The sequence below is a fragment of the Biomphalaria glabrata genome, chromosome 3 (genome assembly GCF_947242115.1).
Source record: "Biomphalaria glabrata chromosome 3, xgBioGlab47.1, whole genome shotgun sequence".
NCBI classification, from domain to species: domain Eukaryota; kingdom Metazoa; phylum Mollusca; class Gastropoda; family Planorbidae; genus Biomphalaria; species Biomphalaria glabrata.
In genome coordinates, this window is record NC_074713.1 from 25,676,446 (window position 1) to 25,698,647 (window position 22,202).

The 22,202-nt window shown below is 38.0% G+C and overlaps 1 protein-coding gene across 2 annotated transcripts; it reads left to right on the forward strand.

Annotated features, from left to right (window-relative positions):
• The first annotated feature begins 2,346 nt into the window (after positions 1 to 2,346).
• On the forward strand, positions 2,347 to 21,422 carry LOC106069568 (cytochrome P450 4F6-like). Of its 2 annotated transcripts, none has more exons than XM_013229258.2 (11): positions 2,347 to 2,453; positions 3,753 to 3,934; positions 5,747 to 5,897; positions 6,569 to 6,750; positions 7,907 to 8,031; positions 8,412 to 8,471; positions 12,275 to 12,398; positions 13,737 to 13,866; positions 16,564 to 16,693; positions 17,602 to 17,946; positions 19,921 to 21,422. In XM_013229258.2, the coding sequence occupies exons 2-11, from the start codon at positions 3,770 to 3,772 to the stop codon at positions 20,027 to 20,029; spliced, it is 1,521 nt and encodes a 506-aa protein (XP_013084712.2). In that variant the 5' UTR covers positions 2,347 to 2,453; positions 3,753 to 3,769; the 3' UTR covers positions 20,030 to 21,422. The 2 variants fall into 2 exon arrangements, with proteins under 2 accessions (XP_013084712.2, XP_055880459.1); XM_056024484.1 differs by having other exon boundaries at positions 2,349 to 2,444.
• The last annotated feature ends 780 nt before the right edge of the window (positions 21,423 to 22,202 follow it).

Below are 22,202 nucleotides of genomic sequence, written 5' to 3' on the forward strand. Positions count from 1 at the left end.
TCCTCATGCCACCACATCTTTCACGAACTTAGGACTCAAGCCTCCTCATGCCACCACATCTTTCACGAACTTAGGACTCAAGCCTCCTCATGCCACCACATCTTTCACGAACTTAGGACTCAAGCCTCCTCATGCCACCACATCTTTCACGAACTTAGGACTCAAGCCTCCTCATGCCACCACATCTTTCACGAACTTAGGACTCAAGCCTCCTCATGCCACCACATCTTTCACGAACTTAGGACTCAAGCCTCCTCATGCCACCACATCTTTCACGAACGATTTCTTTCTCTTGTTCGATACCAATAAAACAATTAATTACCAAAAGTTAATTAACTAATTGGTTAATGTTTTTTTTTATATTGATTCTTGTTTTGTCGGGTACTAGATATATTGTGAAAAAGTTTCACTTGATCCGAGATTAGGATAACGTGTACAAATTTTGTACCAGACAGAGTGAATTGACATAAGCTTTGTAAATATTGTTACGAATCTCACTGTCCAGGCTCTCTGCAAACTGCACCATACACCACCAACTTAAAGAACTTGAAAACTCAGGGCTCCAAAGTAACGTAACACTTTAATAGTTGAATAAATAACAGCCAATACTGTACAATTGGCAACACGTACACTGTACAAATATCTCTCCGATAACACCGTTCCGCAGTATCAACTCTTGCACTGGCCTCTCCGTCTCGTTCCGGGCTTGCACTGGGTTCAACAGTTCAGGACTGACTTCACACACTGGGCTCGTTGTGTCGGACTCGATCGCAGACCAAGATCAAGACGCCAGTCGTCTCAACTGTACTTGACAGTACTCCGCACTGAACCGTCGTAATGCTCCGTACAGAACCACACCTTTGAACTGTGCTGTAGTCGACCGGACTGTATTGAACCGGGCTGTAGTGGACCTTCTGTCGTGAACCTTCTCTCGTGAACCTTGCTGTATTGAGCCCCTTTTCTCAACCTTCTTGACTGCGACACCTCCGCTCTTATATAGGGTCCCTACTGGCCTTCTAGAACCGGACAGAACGCCGCTCGACGTTTCTGGGTGGTTAGGTGACTACAACTCTCGTGACGCTCCTGAGCTCTGCTCACGACGCCGATCCTACTCGAACCTTCATGTTGACACTCGTCTCGGCTGACAGTCGTAGCTCGTCACGGTTGACCGCTCGTCAACCGTTGGCCTGAGGCGATTTGCGTCGGCTGACTACACACACACCACTAACCCATCTGTACCACCACCAGGTTTATAACACTGCCTTCTCCTTAGATCTGTCCGTCCCGGACAGAATCAACCTCATGACATTGGCTGTGAAGTTTCATCGCTGTAGGTGGGGGTCGATCGGTGGCATTTGGCTTGCCTCTTGAGCTTGAAGGAGCCATCCAGGTTGATGTCGGCAATGTTCGCTTCCTTCTTCTCCTCCAATTGGCCTTCACCTGGTTGCATGGACGTCTTGCGTTCATCGCCATCCACGTGGAATTCAGAAAACGTTTTCTTCTTCTCCTCCAGTTAGCCTTCATCTGGTTGCATCGACGTCGTTGTCGCATCGTCATCCACGTTGCACTCAACAAAAGTAGCCTTCTTCTTCTCCACCAGTTGGTATTCATGTGGCTGCAGTTATTTCTTGGTAGAATCACCATACACGTTGGACTACGGCTAAATGTGTAGGTTTTTTTTTTGGTCCCCTTATATCATTTTTTACATTATTTGTCCCACACCCATACTCGGAACAAGTTGAGATTTTTAAAAGGGACATATTTGTCGTAACAAAACATGAAACAATTTTTAAAAAATAACCAGTTATAATAATAATTGCTATTTAATTATTTTATTTGATATCGAAGAAGGTAAATAACTTCTACATTCTATATATACAAATTTTTCTTGTTTCGTTCAACATTGAACTTGTGTTTCTGTGAAAACATAAGAGTCAGCGCTTTAGCCCCTCCCCCCCCCCCCCCTCCCGAACCAAAGAAAAAAGCATCTGCTCATGAAATGTGGGCCAGAGAGCACCTGTCACATGACACGACATGGAGACACACTGGAGACAAAACGAGACCAGCTCTATGTTATTATATTGTATAGCACTATTTTAGTATGTGGAAAGCTAATTCTGAAATGGGGTCAAAATGTAACATTGTTTCAGCGGCTCTGACTCTCCCCGTCACTCTAGGTAGAACGTTACAGAACTTGAACCAAGTTCCAACAGACATGACAAACTAACTGCATAAACTTGGCCTTGCATTGAACGCACGGAAACATGACAGCTCAAAATTACAGACTGAAGAACTGTGGGGCGCTGATATATATAAAATACATTGAAACATGTTTTTACTGTCACAGATACAGGCCCTAGTATTGCCTATTATAGGACTTTATTGTTATAGAGTTTTAAATTAATAGTATAGTTACATCATTGGAAGTTGTTTTTTGTCCACATGTAATTGAGGTTAAATAGTATAAAGATGTTGTATCTATGTGTTCAATAGTATATATATGTTACATAGAATCTATATGTTAAATAGTATGTGAAGATAATCCATCGGGCTATAATTGTGTTATTATAGACAAAGTTTAATTAACAATCTGAACATTCCTAACTCAATACTTTATGTGTTCATGTATCAGATTAGACATGCAGTTGTTCATTCCGTGTTTCTATTCATAATGAACTCTCGACATTCCAATCGGAGTTGTGAGTTTTGTGTCTCGTCTTGACTTACACCAAGATACGAACAGTGTGTGCGTGTGTGTGTGTGTATTTGTGTGCGTAAGTGTGTATTTGTTTGCGTGTCTGTGTGTAATGTGTGTTTGTGTGCTTGCGTTTGTATTTGTGTTTGTATTTATGTGTATATATATATTTGTGCGTGTGTGTATTTGTCTGTGTGTATTTGTGTGTGTGCGTGCATTTGTGAGTGTGTATTTGTTAGCGTGCGTGTATTTGTGTATGTTTGTATTTGTGTGCGTGTGTGTATATTTGTGTGCATGTGTGTATTTATGTGTGTATTTGTGTGCGTGTGTGTATATTTGTGTGCATGTGTGTATTTATGTGTGTATTTGTGTGCGTGTATGTATATTTGTATGCGTGTGTGTATTTGTGTGGTTGTGTATTTGTGCGTGTGTGTGTATTTGTGTTTGTATTTGTATATATTTGTGCATGTGTGTATTTTTGTGCGTGTGTGTATTTTTGTGCGCGTGTGTATTTGTGTGCGTGTGTGTGTATTTGTATGCGTGTGTCTGTGTGTGTGTATTTGTTTGTGAGTGTATTTTTGTGCGTCTGTGTATCTGTGTGCGAGTGTGTGTATTTGTGTGCATGTTTTAGTTCTGGATGGAAGTAAAAAAAAAGAGTACGGTATCTCAGTTTTATTTAGTTGGCAATGTCGACATTCTATAAGATTCTATAAGATTCTAGACAAGCTCCAGTTAGAACAAGTGTCTAATAAAATGTAATTCTGTGTTTTATAAACTCATTGGAAGACAGAAATACTTTATCCGAGGAGTTTAAGGCAATATAAACACGGGGGTGGGGAGCATTTGTGTTCACTCTAGAACATTCGTTAAAACTAAATTTAGCCTGAATGGTATAATAATAATAATAATAATAATAATAATAATAAAGCTTACTCTAGAGAAGAAAATCGAAAGAAGGTAACGGAAAACAAAATCTTTCTAAATCTAAAGTGCCAAGTAGGTAACAGTCGGAGGCCATGGTTTCCTCTTGTCTTACAATCTTGTTGTACATTTTCAGTATTTAAAACGTCAATAATGTTGGATGTTGGAGGGATTCTTAACTCCTGCTCGGTGGCTGTCCTAACTCTGGGCATCATTTGGCTAGTGTGCCAGATTTATCAGACCATTGTAAGATTTCACTACTTCAATCAACTACCAGGAGAACCAAGTTTTTCTTGGCTGTTTGGAAATCTCCACAAGGTAATTAGACAGACTACAGACTTCTTGTTCTTAGTTTTTCTTTAGTTAGAAAAGTAGCAGGGTTAGTAGCCGAAATGAAACTTAATTTCAACATAAGCTAAATGAAGTTAGTCCGTGATTTCAAGTTAGCTTTACATAAATATTAGAGAAATAAAGTTATTTCCTTCCTACATCATTTTAATTAAACTCAGACATGGCTCCTCCCTCGCAGATACCGCGCAGTTCGGCTTATATAGCTCCAAGGCCTCTCCACAGATATAGATCATAGGCAATCATCAACAATCTGTTTCCAGCAGGTGACCACTGATTTTAGGTCTTCAAATGAGGTGCGGCGCCATGTTAATCGAGAACGGCCTTGTTTACCCTTTTCTCTATTTGGCTTCCATGTTGTGGTTGACTTTGGTGAATGTGTTTCGTCTTGTCTAAGGCAGTGGTTGTCAAACTGTGGTCCGCAGACCCCCAAGGCCCGCAAGATGAACAGAGGCGGTCCGCAGAAAGATGAAAATTGTATATAATTGAAGTAACTTCTTCGCTAAAAGCCAGTTTCTCCAATTTTAATAATAATCCACTCGACACTCACAACTGTTTGATATTTCTATTACGTACTATTCTATGATTAACTAAACCAAAGATTGGAAGACATTCTTCACTTGGTTATTCACTACTGGGTATTGAATCTTTTAATGCTTGTAAAAACTGAGATCCCAATCACAGATGAATACATACAAATACAGGAGCCGCTTTTTGAAATATCCACAAACAAAGAAGGAGCAGCGTTATTCAGCGGTAAAGCGCTTGGCTTTCGAACCGGAGGTCCCGGATTCGAATCCTGGTGAAAATCGGAATTTTTATTTATTTCGGGATCTTTGGGCGCCTCTGAGTCTACCCACCTCTAATGGGTACCTGACATTATTTAGATGACCTCTACATCAGCTGCCCTATAGATCGCAAGGTCTGAAAGGGGAACTTTAACCAATGTCTGAACAAGGATACTACAAATTCTGGTAACAAAAACACATTCAAATTTTATAGTTAGCATTAAGGAAGTTGTTGACTGTTTTCCCGTCTTCTTCTTTGGTACAACGTGGATTCATTGCCGTTATGAACCGCGTCACAGATAAAAGAAACCGACTAGACGTTTGTGCACTTTGAAATTTGCAGTCGCTACTTTAAAAAATCTTGCAAGATATGGGGAAAAGAAGAAGGAGGGCTACCTCATCAAACTCCCAAAGAAAGGCGATCTTTGTTCCTGCTCCAGCTATTGAGGGATACTGTACATTCCAAGCAAAGTGTTTAACAGCATTCTGCTAAACCGAATGAAAGATGCTGTAGACTCACATCTCCGTGACCAACAAGCCGGCTTTCGAAAGGAGAGATCATGCACAGATCAAATAGCGACACTACGCATAATTTTGAAATAGTCTGTGGAATGGAACTCCCCTCTCTATGTCAATTTTATAGACTATGAGAAGGCTTTTGACAGCGTGGACACTGGAGACTTTGAGACACTATGGAGTACCTGAAAAAAATATCAATATCATCAAGAAGTTATATGAGGGGATGACTTGCAGAATAGTGCATGGCAGACAAATGACAGAGGCATTTGAAGTCCAAGGAGCTTTCATGGCACATAAAACTTTGATGGTCTGACCGCGTTCTGAACTTGTCACCCTGCCGACTTGTCGAGTTCCCTTGCTGCCAATTATTTTGACTAGTTTCTGTAACGATGAAATGTCAGTTCCATCCTATTTTACATCTCATGTCTGGATGTGTTCACTTTTAAGAGTAATTTTAGTAACTTCATTTCAACAGCTGCCTTCAACAGGGGAGAGAAGGCTCGAGTATGGCTACCAGAATGTCACGGACATAAATTCCAAGTTTTCGCGTTTCTGGTTTACTCCCTTTCGACCAGACATCACAGTATACCACCCGGAAACTGTGAAAGTCATTCTTAAGTCTTCAGGTAGGTGATAGAGCATATTTATAGGACTATTTATAAGTTTTTAGCATGATGTTAAAAAGTATAACTTTTAAAAGTATTATTTCTGATGAAATCATTTGTTTTGTTGTGATGTGACTATGGATCATCTCATACATTTGAGATGAATGCCTGGGCATTAGTTGAGGTCGGAACGATTTTGCCCACACAGCAGTTCCCTCCCCCCTCCCCACACTAGTGCCGACACAACAGGGATCAGAGGCATTGTCGGCTCTGCCAAGGTGTGTCACTGTGTGCTACAATTTGCCTAAGGATCGCCGGCTGCTGATTTTTCCCAGGCTTGACTCCCGAAGCCTTTCCCATGTTTTGGTATAGCTGCAAGGCTGGTAGCAAGCCAAGGCAAACGAGCCCCACCAGCCCAAATCTTAATGGTTTATGCGCCAGTAATTCCCTTCGCCCCTTCTCGTGTTAGTAAAAACAGTTCAGCCGGACCCAATAAATGTGCCACACTTGAAAGCCAGGAGCTGGAACCATTTTATAGGGAGCACTTATAGGCCTACCTATTATTTTTTCCGGTAATAAAAACCTTAGACACATATACTAGTGATTAGATTGCATATCTTAATTCTTTTTAAATTGCTACAAATTGTTACTATTTATAGCCTACTAATACAGACTATTCGTCTCCTATCAAGCTCCTAAAGCAAGAGGATATGGCACTGTTTACGAACACGCTATGCCCTGGATCGGCAACGGTCTCATTGTTTCCAACGGGGCCACCTGGGCCAGGGCCAGAAGACTCCTCACACCAGCCTTTCACTTTGACATTCTAAAGAATTACGTCTCTGTATACAACACAGCAGCTGATACGTTGGTAGTAAGTCAAGTTTTAAAAACTTAACTATTTAGTACATTAATCACTGGTTATAGATTTTATTATACTAACAAGGGAAATTAATCTTTAAGTATTCACAGACATGGCTAAGTATTTAGGGTGTTGTCCCCTTAGATAATTGTAAACGTTATTTCTACCACATCCATTCTCGAATCAATTATTCATTGTACCTAACAAAAACATGAATCAATGAAAAATAAACCAATGAGTCAATTAATTATTGGTAATTAATTGTTTTTCTTGATATCGAATAAGAGAAATAACGTCTACATTATTAAGATGTATATTTATAAGTGCGAAGTTCTTCCCCTTGGATAAGCTTAAAACTATAAGTCCACATGTCAAGTAGGCCTATAAGTCCACATGTCAAGTAGGTCTATAAGTCCACATGTCAAGTAGGCCTATAAGTCCACATGTTAAGTAGGTCTATAAGTCCACATGTTAAGTAGGTCTATAAGTCCACATGTCAAGTAGGTCTATAAGTCCACATGTCAATTAGGCCTATAAGTCCACATGTTAAGTAGGTCTATAAGTCCACATGTCAAGTAGGCCTATAAGTCCACATGTTAAGTAGGTATATAAGTCCACATGTTAAGTAGGCCTATAAGTCCACATGTCAAGTAGGCCTATAAGTCCACATGTCTTTGAGTTAATGAACTTATGCAGCCTGATTTTCTAATTTTCTGAAAAGAATATGATAAAAAAAGGATGGATGTTGTACTTGTCTTCAGATCATTGAAATGTTGGTTGGTACTTGTGAAAATAGCCTGAATATACCCGAGATTGAGTCCATGCCCGGAGGCGCAGTGACTGAGCGGTAAAACGCTTGACTTCTGATCAGGGGGTCCCGGCTTCGAATGCTGATTAAGACTGGCATTTTTTAATTCGGGATCTTTGGGTACCTGACATTAGTTGGGTAAAAAGTAAAGGTGGTTTGTCATTGTGCAGGCTTCATGACACCGTTATTACCCGTAGGAGACAGAGACACAGGTCTGCCCTGTAGATCACAAGGTCTGAATGGGGAACTTGAGTCCACGCGCCCTGCTATTTATATTAATACATTCTAATTAAAGATTATTATTTGTACATTTTTTATAAAATAAACAAAATGGTAATTTCTTGGATTAAATTTTATCAGGAAAAATTAGACAAACTGGCTGAAAGTGGAGAAAGTTTTGACCTTTGTCCACTAATGACCCTCTGTACTCTGGAAATAATTCTGAAATGTGCTATGAGTTACGATACAGATATCCAAAGAGAAGGGTCTGTGATTTTTTTTTCAAGCAGTGTATTTATTTTTTAATAAAATTTAAACCATTTTAAAACTTAACTACGCTTAGAAAGGTCTACCCGCAGTAAGGTCGACAAAATAAGATGGTCTAAATCTAAAGTCGACACAGTAAGATGTTCATTTAGTAAAGTCGACACACTTAGGGCTACCTGGCCTATAGAAAGGTCAAAACATACTAAGGTCTACACAATAAGATTTAGTTATATTAGTTTCACTATGTTTTCATTCTATTCTTTAAATATTATAGTTGGGGAAAGAATTTCAATTACGTAGACGTTACAGACCTATGTGTCAACAAAATTTGCCTATTCTACCAATCTTGTTCTGTCAACATTATGTCTTCACTTTCCAGACAAAATCCTTATGCCAAGGCGACGAGAGAGTTGGCGGCGGCTTGGTTTGAAAGAAACAGGTACCGCAATCCCAATTATTTATTTGTTATTATGTCACATTGTTTTGAATCAGTTCTTCTGTACTACAGTAATCTTTAAAAAAAAAACATAGCCAGAATGAAGACAAATGTTCTACATTCACCAACTGATGCTCCACGATAGCTGATGTTTAGGTCTACATTCACCAACTGATGCTACACGATAGCTGATGTTTAGGTCTACATTCACCAACTGATGCTACACGATAGCTGATGTTTAGGTCTACATTCACCAACCAGGGGCGTAACTAGGGATTTGGGGGCCCGGGGGGATTGACCTCTTTGGGGGCCCCTTGCATTTTGACATTCGACATATGACATGGAATAATGTACGCAAAAATATATAAGCCCCAAATCAAATTGGTTCAGTATATCAGTAAACTTAACAAAAAGTAATCAAGACTCTTTTAATGAATAAAAGCTTTGTTTATTAGTTAAATAATGCACAAGTGACAAATCTCAATTGATATCGCTTCACGTCGTGCATTCTGTGCAGCAAAGACATCTATAACATCAACTACACCGATACTTTCTAGTATTTGTGACTTCACTGACATTAAAGCCATGATAAGCCTTTCTTGTGTCATTGTGCTCCTGAGATAGCTTTTGATGAACTTGAGCTTTGAGAATGATCTCTCACATGACGTAATGGAAGTGGCCTGAGTTAGCAGTATTCGGAGGAGGTTGCAAAGTTTGAGCACACGTAATTACCATATGAAGCCTGTTTCCTCAATATGTCTATTGGTGATTGTATTACTGGTTTGTTGATGAAAAGTGCTCGTGCATCAATGACATCATACAAACAGGAAAAGTAGCACAGTTTGTCATAAGCGGGTCTTCATCTAACAGGTGTCTTGGTTCAAGAAGAAACCCAAAGGTATCCATTTTCTTTCCAGCCTTTGAAATCTGCCCTTCATCTCCATATGAAATCTGTCCAGCACGTTTGAATTGCAGTTCTATTGACAGTCCTACATTAGAACTCAACTTCCCATCAAGTCTTTTCTTTCTTCTATAGCTTTTATATAGCGTTACTTTCATGCTTATAGCATGCTCAGAGCGCTTTGGTCCAATCTAGGAGTTGGTTTTCCGTTCTGCCTTTAGGCGCTCAGTAAACGCAACTCTGCCCGAGTCGGGTGTCGAACCTCGAGTCCCCTTCTAGGTAGCCAAGACAAGCAAAGTTCAAGGGCACTTAGCCTCTCGACCACGCTTCCCACAGGGATTACAGGGAATCCATAGTATTCACTACCTTCTTTTGCTATTTTGATGGATTGGGTTTTTGTCAGTTTCTCATCATTTTGCAGAAAGCATGAAAGGGTACTAATTTCTTTAGCAGCTTTCCATATATGCAGTCCAGACTTTTGTAGTTTCTTCCGAACTATATTAATTGGGAGCAAGAGCTTTGACCAGAATTCAAGATAGGCAAAAAATTCTTAATTTTCCACTGCATGAAGAAGATTCTGTGCTAATATTATAATGGTATTACGTCATTGTTGGTTGTTTATGTTTTGTGCGCAAGCAAAAGGATTCAGAGCATACAAAAGTGGGAAGATCCATATCTCGTTATGCTCGAGTATAGAAATAATCCGATAAGTGGACTGCCGTATTCACCATCACAACTGCTGACGAGTAGAAGACTCAGGGAATCATTCGAACTGATCCCAAACTATTGAAACCATCGGTAGCTGAAAATGCAGAGACATTACTCAACGAACGACAGATGAAAAGCAAAGTGAAATACAATGCAAAAGCAAGACTACCTGTCGGAGAGTTCGTCTAGGTCAAACATGGCAGAAAGCAGTTGTCATAAAAAACATTCAGCACCCAGATCTTACATCATAAAGACAAACGATGGAAAAACATACAGAAGAAATCAACGCTTTTTGAATAAGAGTTTCGATGAAGACATCTCTGGGTACTATGATACCGATGGAGACAATGAACTGCAAACTGTTGGAACAGTTATAGACCAACGTCTAGAGAACTTGTTGTGCCAGTCAAGACAACCAGAAGTGGACGAATTGTTAAAGTTCCTAGTAGACAGGGCCGGCCTTAGGCCACTGCAGCCTATGCGGTCGCAGTGGGCCCTGCGCTTTCATAGGACACGCGCTAATTCTAAGTGTACATTATTAAATTAAACCATTATAACGTATATAAAATAACAGGGTTTTCGTGACCTCCTGATTTTCCAGGGCCTCCAGGAAATCTCATGAAAAGGCAAAATATACGATAAAGTCCTGAACTTTTTTTGAATTTATTCAAATCTCCTGAAGAATAGACAAAATTGACATTTTGGGGTGCCAATAAATAAAAAAGTGGCATTGCGAGCTTTCATTTGATAAAAATGAATTGCAAAGACGAAAGTAGGCCTATTTTCTAATTCAAAAAAAATAATACTGACATTATGCTCATCCCTACCCAGACTAGGCCCCGCGTGATCCGTTTTGCATAGGGCCCCCAAATGGTAGATATCACTCTTAAGAACTTTAAAAGGAAGGGTGTTATAATAACTTCAAAAGGAAGGATGTGCTAATATTATATGATATTACGTTATTGTTTGTTGTTTATGTTTTGTGCGAAAGCAAAAGGATTAGATGGAAATAAAAATAGAGTTTCCATTGGATTGAGGAAAGATGAATAGAGGGGTAATAACTCGAGTGTGAAGTTTAATTCTGAAATTGTAGACGCCAAACCCGAATAATGGACTATTCTTGCATTATTAAGAATAACTTTTGGATCTGTTATACTCGATTCTGTAAATTTTGCTTCAAGGTTAATTAGTGTAGCCATAAAATACTCGCCATTTAGATCTATTATTAGTAAAGGTAACAAGATACCTGGAATTCGCTGTATATCATGCAGTTTTATTCGTGGCAACAAAGTTTAAAATGTAAAACTAACTTTAAAAAAAACTTTGATCTCTGTGGGAAAAAATATTTTTAAAATGTCAACAAAGTCAACGTAGGCCTACTGATAGACCTAGATCTAGGTTTAGTCTTTGTGATAAATTTTTAATCCATAAATGTTGAAAAAAAAGACACCCGTTGACACTATTTGTCAATCAAATATATTAATTTATGTATTTACAAATAAATTTCGGACACCCATTTGGGGGCCCCCCCCCTAGGTGGCGGCCCGGGGGGATTTTAAATTTCTCCCCCCCCTCCCCCCCTTAGTTACGCCACTGTCACCAACTGATGCTCCACGATAGCTGATGTTTAGGTCTACATTCACCAACTGATGCTCCACGATAGCTGATGTTTAGGTCTACATTCACCAACTGATGCTCCACGATAGCTGATGTTTAGGTCTACATTCACCAACTGATGCTCCACGATAGCTGATGTTTAGGTCTACATTCACCAACTGATGCTCCACGATAGCTGATGTTTAGGTCTACATTCACCAACTGATGCTACACGATAGCTGATGTTTAGGTCTACATTCACCAACTGATGCTACACGATAGCTGATGTTTAGGTCTACATTCACCAACTGATGCTACACGATAGCTGATGTTTAGGTCTACATTCACCAACTGATGCTACACGATAGCTGATGTTTAGGTCTAAATTCACCAACTGATGCTACACGATAGCTGATGTTTAGGTCTACATTCACCAACTGATGCTACACGATAGCTGATGTTTAGGTCTACATGAGAACTGGTTGGACTCAATAAGTTTTTCATTAAATACTGGATTGGAAAACTAAATCAAGCTAATATTTAAAACAGCGATCATTTTTTGTATCTTAATATCATTTGTTTTTATAATTGTTATTTTTAGACAACCTTGGTTTTGGTCGGATTTTATCTTCAAGTGGACATCGAAAGGCAAACGATTTTTACAAAACTGCGACTTTGTACATCAGGTAGCGGAAGAAATCATCAATAAACGAAGAGATCAACTGGTGAGAGAAACAAAAATGATAAAAACATATACTTTAAATATTGCCTAAATGTACAATTGTGTTGGCCTACAGAGGAAAACAACATATCGAAATGCACATTCTAACATCCAGAACTGATTGACAACCATGAATAATATGTTCTGGCTGTTACTTGTGATTTTGATGGTATGTCTTGATCTCATTGAGTTGAAAACTGTTGACGAGACAGTAGGGTGACAATATATTTAATCCAAGCAATAACTTATGAACTCACAGGAAATCAACACAAAATGGGTGAACTGAAGACTGAGTAGTTAGATAACGTGATCATTTAATGCAATGAAAGAAGGAACTGTCCAGCGTCGCTGTGGTCCGCTAAGTCCAGGAATCATTAAGAAATCATGTCGTCTCTACTCTCAGTCTTCAGAGTAACTCTCTTTATTTCTGTCACTAAACTATTTCCGTCACGTCACTGAAGAAATTCCCGATAGCTAGTATCTTCTACGCACCAGTCTACTATAAATCTCAGACTGGGAAAAGTTTATCATTGTGCCATATTTCCTTCTTTATGTGTAGGGCCTATAAAGAAGGCTTAAATAGAAACATTGTTTAAGAGTTTAGGTTGTATTAGGCCTAGGACAGTGTGGAATGCGTCATGATCCAAATTATAACAATCTAAAGGTAAGAGCATAGGTTAGAGTCACAAAATCACTGCCATTTATCTCTTTTTCAATATAAATACAAGTAATTAATTACCACTAATTGGATAACTGATAGTTATTTTTTTTTTATTGATTCGTGCATTGTCATCGACTATGTTCTAATAATTAAATATGCAGAATTTCAACTAGATTCGAAAATGGGAAGTGGTCAAAAATAAATTTCTAAAATTGTATTAATGGGAATAACTCCACATTTATAGCCAAATATCTCATTTACGGATATTTTGTTCTGTTTTTCGATACCAAAGAAACTAATTAATGACTAATAATTAAGGACAAATTGGCGATTTTTTTATTGATTTATGTTTTGTTAGATACAATAAATAATTGTTTAAAGTTTCAACTTGATCCGAGAGTGTGAGAAGGACATTTGTACTAGACAGACAGACAGACAGGCAGAGTGAGATGATATAAAATTTAGTAAAAAAAAATGTATTTAATTTATTTTCTTACCTCTTAAGTTCTCCAATGCAATCAAAAAGGAAGTGGAGCAATCTACAATTCACTTCAGACTACAACACCTTGTGACTTTTATGATAGAAATGTATACATGGATGTCTATGTGTTTCAGTCCCTAAATGTCTTAAACAACAAAATATCTTAAGGATAGCTTACTATGTCCCTACATGCATTCCAGAACAAAGAAGGTCTTCCCTCGAAACGTCATCTAGATTTCCTGGATATCCTTTTGTCAGCCAGGGATGAGGACGGTAAGCCAATGACCGACTTGGAAATACGAAATGAAGTTGACACTTTCTTGTTTGCAGGTAATAACACTGACCTAAGCTTCCTCTGATGTAGATATCTACAAGTTAGATATATAGTCTATTGCATCTAGTATATTACATTTTATCTGTTATAAAAAATCACAACGTTGTTTTTTTTTATTCTTTCCTTTCTCGCTCGCAAAACCAAACATAATATCACATAAAACATGTCGCTCTAAACAAAACAAAGTTGACACAATCGCTTTTTTTCCCTTTATCTCTAAATGGGGAATGCTTCTTGTTTGTTTTAATTAGTATTCTCTTATCTTATATAATACAGACGTTACCTCAAAAAACAAGATGATTACGTCCTACGCGTCATGCATTAAGTCATGCATATTAATCAATGACTTTAATTCAGCCAAGTCACTGATTTTCCTGTTTTGTATCCATAATTTGAGAAGTCCGCATTGCAATATTAATATTTCTAGCCGCCAATGGGAAATAGTTTTCTTAATGTAGGAAAATGAAAGTCTTAAGCATTTAGTCTCTCGGTTTGGCCAATATGAATAAGACGATTACGAAACTTCTAAACCGAAAGTAGACTAAATAAATGGCTGCAATACGGGGACTTCAAAAGTTGATTTATTATTTTTAAAAAGGCGTTAAAAATTTATTAAAAAATCGTAAAAATATTTTTCTTATAGCCACTTATAGGGGAATTAGGCAATAAATAGCAAACAAGGTTATCTCCTTTGTTTAGTTGAAGAAATAAAATATTTGGAAATAGAAGATAACGCGATATGGAGACAGGTGGAGTAACCCTTAAGAAACATTAAGAAAGACATAAGAAAAATAATAACAGTAATGACGGAATAGATTTTGAAATAAATAAATAAGTTAGACAATGTCATGGATAATTATCACTTTTGCAAAATGAATAATAACAAGATTACAAAGAGAGTTTGTACTTTCACACAAACGCGGAGGCGGCCTCCCAAAGGTGCGACCTATTTGCTGAGTAATAATGCAGGTAAAAATGGCAGGTTTCAATATTTTAGTTTGGTCCAGCAGGGTTTCCTATAGGACCTATATATGCTTATTGTAGTGTCGCTATTTTCCCCACGAATATTATATCTACAAGCTATGATCATTCTAACTCAACGTTTCGGGGTTCGATTGACAATTAGTTAGGGAGTCGCTTAAGACCATTGAAAATATGGATTTTTTTTTAGTCCATTCTAACATGTCAAGCTTAGCACATACAACGTTTTTTTTTTCATTGGAATTTACTATTTTTATTGTTATTCCAGGATAGATGTTGCAGACAACTGAATCAGAATTGATTTCAAACATTTTCATTGTCGCAGCAGAAATATTTTTAATGCGCATTAATGCATAACGTATAGTTACGAGTGGTCGTGTTGTAAAGCTCTGGACTGTCGTCCATTATGTCAAGAGTTACTGTAAATAATCACTAATTCATTAAGTAGTGTAATATAAGGTCCACCACTTTTATTGCATGTTTGCAGAGAAAATATCAAACAAATGTGAGAAAATTGTAATATGTGAACTAAAATGTATAAGTTTTTTAAAAGGTGGAACATCGCATCCATAAATTTCAATTTTCATACGTAAACTTTGTATATAAATGCATAATGTATTGGATAATATGAACCTTGGAAGAAGTCCAAATGGTAGCAGGACAGGAAAGCATTGGCCTCCCGTAGTGCTTTGGTAAGAGACTGATGTCGAACGTAGTGCCTCCCCATCGCTGTTCAAGTGACCCTTCAGTTGTCTCCCCGCAGCTCTTGGTCACTCTCGTAAGACAGGACCCTCTGTTTCATCTGCCTGCCCCATTAAAGCAAGAATTGAACACAACTCCAGTATGTCATTTGTAAGGAAGTTGTTTCATCAAATCTATGGGGAAGCCAAAATAACTGTCATTGTGATAGATAGCATCCGAACCCTGTCGTCATGGATACCCAGTAGTTTGGAGGAATGGTTATGCATATAAATGTTGGCGATTTAAAGAGGAGATTCTCTTTTGCAATCGACTCAAGACGACCACGACAGTGTGTAAATGTGTTACATAAAGTTGGTTCATATTTGGCTGCACAGATGGTGCTTTAAGTATGGTAATATGTTGGTCTGGATTTCAACATTCGGTAAAAGAAAAATGAGTAGGGCCGCCGCTACCTTGCGTGCAATGGGCTCGGTCCTCAGGCGCCTCAGCGGTGGTTCTGTATTGCTTCCCTATCGGCCTAATCATCTCTTCTAATACTGTTTCCACCCGAGCGCCACGTTGAGGATAAGAAACATTATCTAGGACAGACCACACAAAATGTGTAGCGCGTTTTGGAGGTCGCTAAAAATTACTTTCTTCTTCAAGCTATAGAGCTTAGGAATCGAAATTTACAGTGCTAAAAAATTCAAAAAATAATAATAATAAATAATAATAATAGTTTATGAACTCTTCCTCTATCCGCCATAGATGCCAAGCACCAATACAGAATCGTCGATCAGACAAACAAGACTTTCACGAACCTTTTTGTGACTCAATAGTCACGGCTCTATCTTGTTCACTTATAAAGTTTCAGAGGTAGACTCTTCTGCGTCTTTTGAAGCTATTTTGCAACTGACACGCGTGCGACGCAAAACTCCAGTCATAAGTTAACGAACATATCACATATCACCTATAATTCACTATTACAAATTTGAGCCATTGTCTCCTCTTAACATTTTGTAATTTATCAGGCCATGATACAACAGCTACAGCAGCTCCTTGGATAGTTTATTGTTTAGCAAAGAATCCTGAATGCCAAACAAAAGTCCAAGATGAGATTGATTCAGTTTTAGAAGGCAGAGATTCCGATTGTATTATGTGGTATTTATATTTTATTTCTTTATTTTTTTACTGTTAAACTGTTACACAATTTCATAGCATATGTCAGCATAAATATAGGAGAGGTTTCTGTTTCTGGAAACATCAAATTCTCTATACACATATTTAATTATTTATACAGAGGTTTGAAATACCAAGGTTTTGTTTAGGGATATCAGACGCCCGACACAAGGCAGGCATATCCTCCTGTGTCATATCTCCGTCTGGCAGACATTGGTGTAAATTGTGACATTGTCCGGCTTTTACTCTCTGTTTACTGCAATGGTACAATATCCGAAAATCCTTCGTATTTTATGGTTGAAAGACTTATTCTCTTAAAGAAATAACTACTTATTAGTTCTTTGGCAACCTCCTTCAAATACAAAAGTGAAAGTAGCCGTAGTTGGTCTATAGTCAAGGCTGTTCAAAAGAAACCTGTTACTCAGAGCTGCTAAAGAAGAAGATTTTTTTCCTTTTGTATTTCCTGGTACCGTATAATGCTAACGTTAAAGGTGCATTTTTCCTTGGAAGAACTGATCAACATTAGACAGAAGAAACAAATACTCTCCATTGACTCACTGTGAGGCTTTTGGTCAAAGTAGGGGTCTTCAAACCAAAGCAAATGTCGTGCATTATGTCCACACCTTCATGTGCGTGCGATTGATGAACTAGTGAGAACATTCGCTTGATTTCAGAAACATTATTTAGTGGATTTTACAGCCTTTGATTTACTGACATGATCCTCATTTATAAGGATTCCTATGGTGGTGTAGGTGTCTTGTAATCCTAGTTTTGTTACATTAAAATATTGCTGTCTAAATGATGGGATATGGAGTGGTTTAGTACTTTACATGTAGGCCTTTAATGTATATTATATGGCTACTTATTTTATTGTTTTTGATTTATTTCAGGTCGGACATTTCCAAACTGAACTACCTTGCACTGTGTATCAAAGAAGCAATGAGACTCTACCCTCCAGCTCCTTTTTTACAACGCCGCCTTAACGAAGACGTCACAATTGAAGGCCATAAGATTCCCGCTGGAAACATAATAAACATAGCCATTGTCCACTTGCACAGAAACCCAGATGTCTGGGATCAACCTCACGATTTCATCCCGGAGAGGTTCCTCTCCACCAATTTGAAAGACAAAGACTCTTTCTCCTTCATTCCGTTCTCAGCAGGCTCCAGGAACTGTATTGGACAAAACTTCGCGCTGAATGAAGAAAAAGTTTTAATAGCGCGCTTATTACGCAGGTAACTCTTGTGATGTTCGATTGTATTATGGGTTTTATTTTTATATAATTAATTTTATGTTAACTTTTGTATAAAACATGGGTGCTCAATAAAAGGCATCTTAGGCTACTCGAATGCATTAGTCAAAGGTGCCTTCGCTCTATATACATAAACAAAGCAATGTCTAAAGATAACAATAAAATAATATGGTCATACATTACATCTAAGAAAATAGAAATAACTGGGGTAGCCGTTGCAGAAGATAAGCGCATTAAAAGTAACGAAAATTTCGTCCAATTTCGAAAATTTTGGAATAAAATGCTAGTCGCAACTGGGTTAGCGTAGTCATGTGTCTGGCTCTGCATTCATCCTTAATCTTCGCATTGAAGACATTGCTATTTTTTTAAAGCTAGTTTTAGGTGTATCCAATCGTTTAAAGAACGTTAAGTGATACATAAGTCGTCAAACAATTCACTTATATCCCTGGTGTTACCATCGTTTGTCTTTACTCAATTAGGAAGTCTTTCTTTACCAGGAAGATAATGCATACATGAAAGATATAGAGATAAGTGAGTCCAGCAGGGGCGGACTGGCTATATAGGCAAACAGGCAAATGTTAGGTGGGCCGGCACCAAATGGGCCGGTCTGGTCGCGACCAAAGAAAAAAAAAATTAAATGCAGACAACTTATAAAAAATAAAGTGACAGCAGCAAGACACAAAGGCCCGAACACGTTTTCTTGTTGTTGTTTTTTTTATTATTATAACAATTAATTTTGTTTGAAATTCAACAAGAATATCAAAAAGTTTACACTATTCACTGTATGTATTATCATTTGTAAAACGTTATACGATACTTTTTGCTATGTACGAGCGGCGTGAACATCAACACTACTTTGATGTCTTCAAGGTTTAGTTCACAGCGCTCCCCAAGCTGTCCTTGGCGGTGTGTCCTGTCTTTCCACTAATTAAAAAAAGTGTGTTTTCTAGGGTAGAATTGCGGAGGGGGGGAATCCACCTCCGAAAAAATCCTTGCTACGCTCATAATTTGACATGTCATTTGTAGGCCGGTTTATCTAGAAATGCCCGGGTCGATATTGATACCCAGTCCGCCCCTGGAGTCCACCCTGAGACTACCCCAGTTATTTCTATTTTCTTAGATGTAATGTATGACCATATAATTTAATGCCATCTTTAGACATTGCTTTGTTTATGTATATACTCTGCAGCTGTTTGTTGACTTTTTGGGCTAAGTGTTTAGTTTTAAATTACTTTTTATGGACTTTTTCCGCCCTAGTTTCTTTAAAATGTTTAAAATTGGTTGTCTTTCTGATTGCAGTTTCTTTATATTGTTATTTAACCATTTATTAATTTTGTTTGATGAATATTTCATTGGTATTAAACTTTCTTTGTTTTAAATGTGCCTCTTAATACATTAACATGGGTATATACAGTGGCGTAGATAGGAATTTGGGGGCTCGGGGGAGGGTTGAACTTTTTAGAGACCCCTGCATTTTGACATTTGACATCATGAGATGAGATAATGTACTTGATAATTATATAAGTCAACATTCCAAATGGTACAGAATATATATATATATATATATATATATATAACAAAAAAAGGTATCTTTTAATGAATACTACAGTTGTTTATTAGCGAGACAATGCACAAGTGACAAATATCAATTCATATCGCCTCACGTCGTGCATTCTGTGTTCAGCTATGGCATAAAAGCCATTTATAACATCATCTAGATTTCTAGATCAATGCTGTCTAAAATTTTTGACTCCAATGTATAGCAAGATTACATAGCAGTGACATAATATTTAATATTTAATGTAAAAAAAATAATTTATGAAATTCATTTGGATGTCCCCCTCAAGTAGGGGCTTGGTGGGACTTTCGGATTTGGACCCCCACTCCCCCCACGCTAGCTACGCCGCTGGGTATACATGTACTTCAAATAATATTGTACAAATGTATGTGTCCCCAGATATTTTTTTAAGATACCAGCAGACGTCCCACCACCCAAGAGAATCCCACAGGCAGTACTTCACAGTGAAAATGGCGTGTGGTTTCAAATACAAAAGCGAAAGAAATAGAAGAAACATTAAAAAAACGCACTTTTGTTTCGTCCATTCACTTCTTTGATAAACCTTTGACTTGCACACTGTAATAAATTCTAACATTCGTAAGCTTTATTCATAGGCATAGAAACACCCGACAACGAGACTGGGTCTATTTGTATTCGTTAATTTTTACAATACTTTTGCAATACGTACATTGAAGTCACACATTCGTAGTGGGCAAAACCTAGAATCATCTAGGTGGACCCGATTCTCGAAAACGGCTTTAACGATTTTTTTAGAAATTTGACAGTTGGTGTATATTGTTGGGGAAAGAATGACTAGCTCGTTGGCCACACGAGGAACATTTGAGTTTTTTCAAAGTAAAAAAAAATACAAATTTAAATTTAGCTAGAGGTCTAGAGAATACCTTTCTTGAATAGGCAATAAGTCTTCGGGTATTTCCGAATGTAGGCCCACTTCATTAGAAAGTTTAAGATTGATCTAGCTGATTCCCCTTTCAGGCCTTATGATTTATTGGGCAGATGATGTAAAGGTCATATGGTTCCTTGGGTCGAAGGTTTACGAGGGTGTCATGTGGCCAGCATAACGACCAACCGCCTTTACTTTTCCCCAATGGTGGCTTAGCGGTAAAGCGCTCGGCTTCCGAACCGGGGATTCTGGGTTCGAATCCTGTAATTTTTAATTTTTCTGGATCTTTGGACGCCATACAGCTCTAAAAAAATGGGTACCTGGCATTAGCTGTGAAAAGTTAAGGTTGTTGGTTATTCTGGCCACATGACACTCTCGTTGACCGTGGGTCACAGAAACCTTTACATCATCTTCCAGCAAAAGTGTAGAAGAGCTCCCTCTCACTGGCCTGAATGAGAACAGTGTACACATGAATCAATAAAAGAAATAAACCAATTAGTCAATTAAATACTGGGCACTTTTTTGTTTACCAACAAGGGAAATTAGTCCTTCAGTATTAACAGATATGGCTAAATAATTGGAGTCTGTCCTCTTAGATAATTGTACACGTTACTTAAATTCTTTCACACCCATTCTCGGATCAAGTTGAAATTTTACAGTTATTTATTGCGCCTAACAAAACAGGAATCAATTTAGAAAATAAATCACAGCTGTGTCCTTTAATAGGCTTTTTTTTTAAGTATTTTTTTTTTCTAGTTTAGTTGGCAACAATGAATTTCAATTTGGCGTCCTTGACATTGTAGACTTGATCGTGAACATTGAAAGTCTTGAAATATCTCATAGACACGAAATGGCATTTAAAGATGAACAAGAGCAGTGTCAAAGTCCATTGGTTCGTTAATAAACTTAATTCAAGTCTATTTCATGTGAACTCAATAGAATGATTATGTAACTATTTTTTGATATATTTCTTTCATTAAAATGTTTGGAACTTCAATTAGTTGCTTTTCTTTGCTTTACTCATGCCAGAATGTGTTCTGTTCATGCAAGGACAAGCAATAAGCTAAATCACTCATCGTACACCGTGACCCATCGTTAGAGAAGGCCTGACTGAAGACCTATGACGTGGCGACGAGTGGTCAGTCGAGACTCGTAGCTGCCCGGTTAATGAGATCTCCATGTGGCCAGCACAACGACCAACTACCATTACTTCCCAAATGCCTTTCAGATACCCATTACAGTTGGGTGGACGTAGTGGAGACCCAAGTTAAACATCCCAGTCGTACCCGAGATTCACACTAGAGAGCCCAAGCTGTAATAGATGTCAGGTCCGGGTGTCAGTGTGTTGCCCTAGTGATAGACATACGTTCATTACTTTCTGGCATACGAAATAAATGAACATCGAATAAAAGTCATTCAACTGAACAGTTACTGAATAAACAACAATGGTTCAACACGAACAATAATGAATCTATATATATATAATTCTCTTATTCGCTCAAGAGTTTGGACGAGAAGAAGAAGTAAAGAAGAAGTAATCACTCTTTAATTTCTGCGGATAGAGTTATCCCACGAATTTTACGAGCCTTGCGTGTAGCGAAGTCCCACAGTGAATCATGAAACTTTTATTTCCAACATAGATCACGCTCAATAGCAAGAATTAACAAATGTTTCAATCTATCTTACCAGATTCCAAAATTAAGGGAAAATGCCGTTTTTTTCTTTATCGCGCGTAGGATTGGCATTTTCCTTATTGAATGACACCCCAAAATGGCAA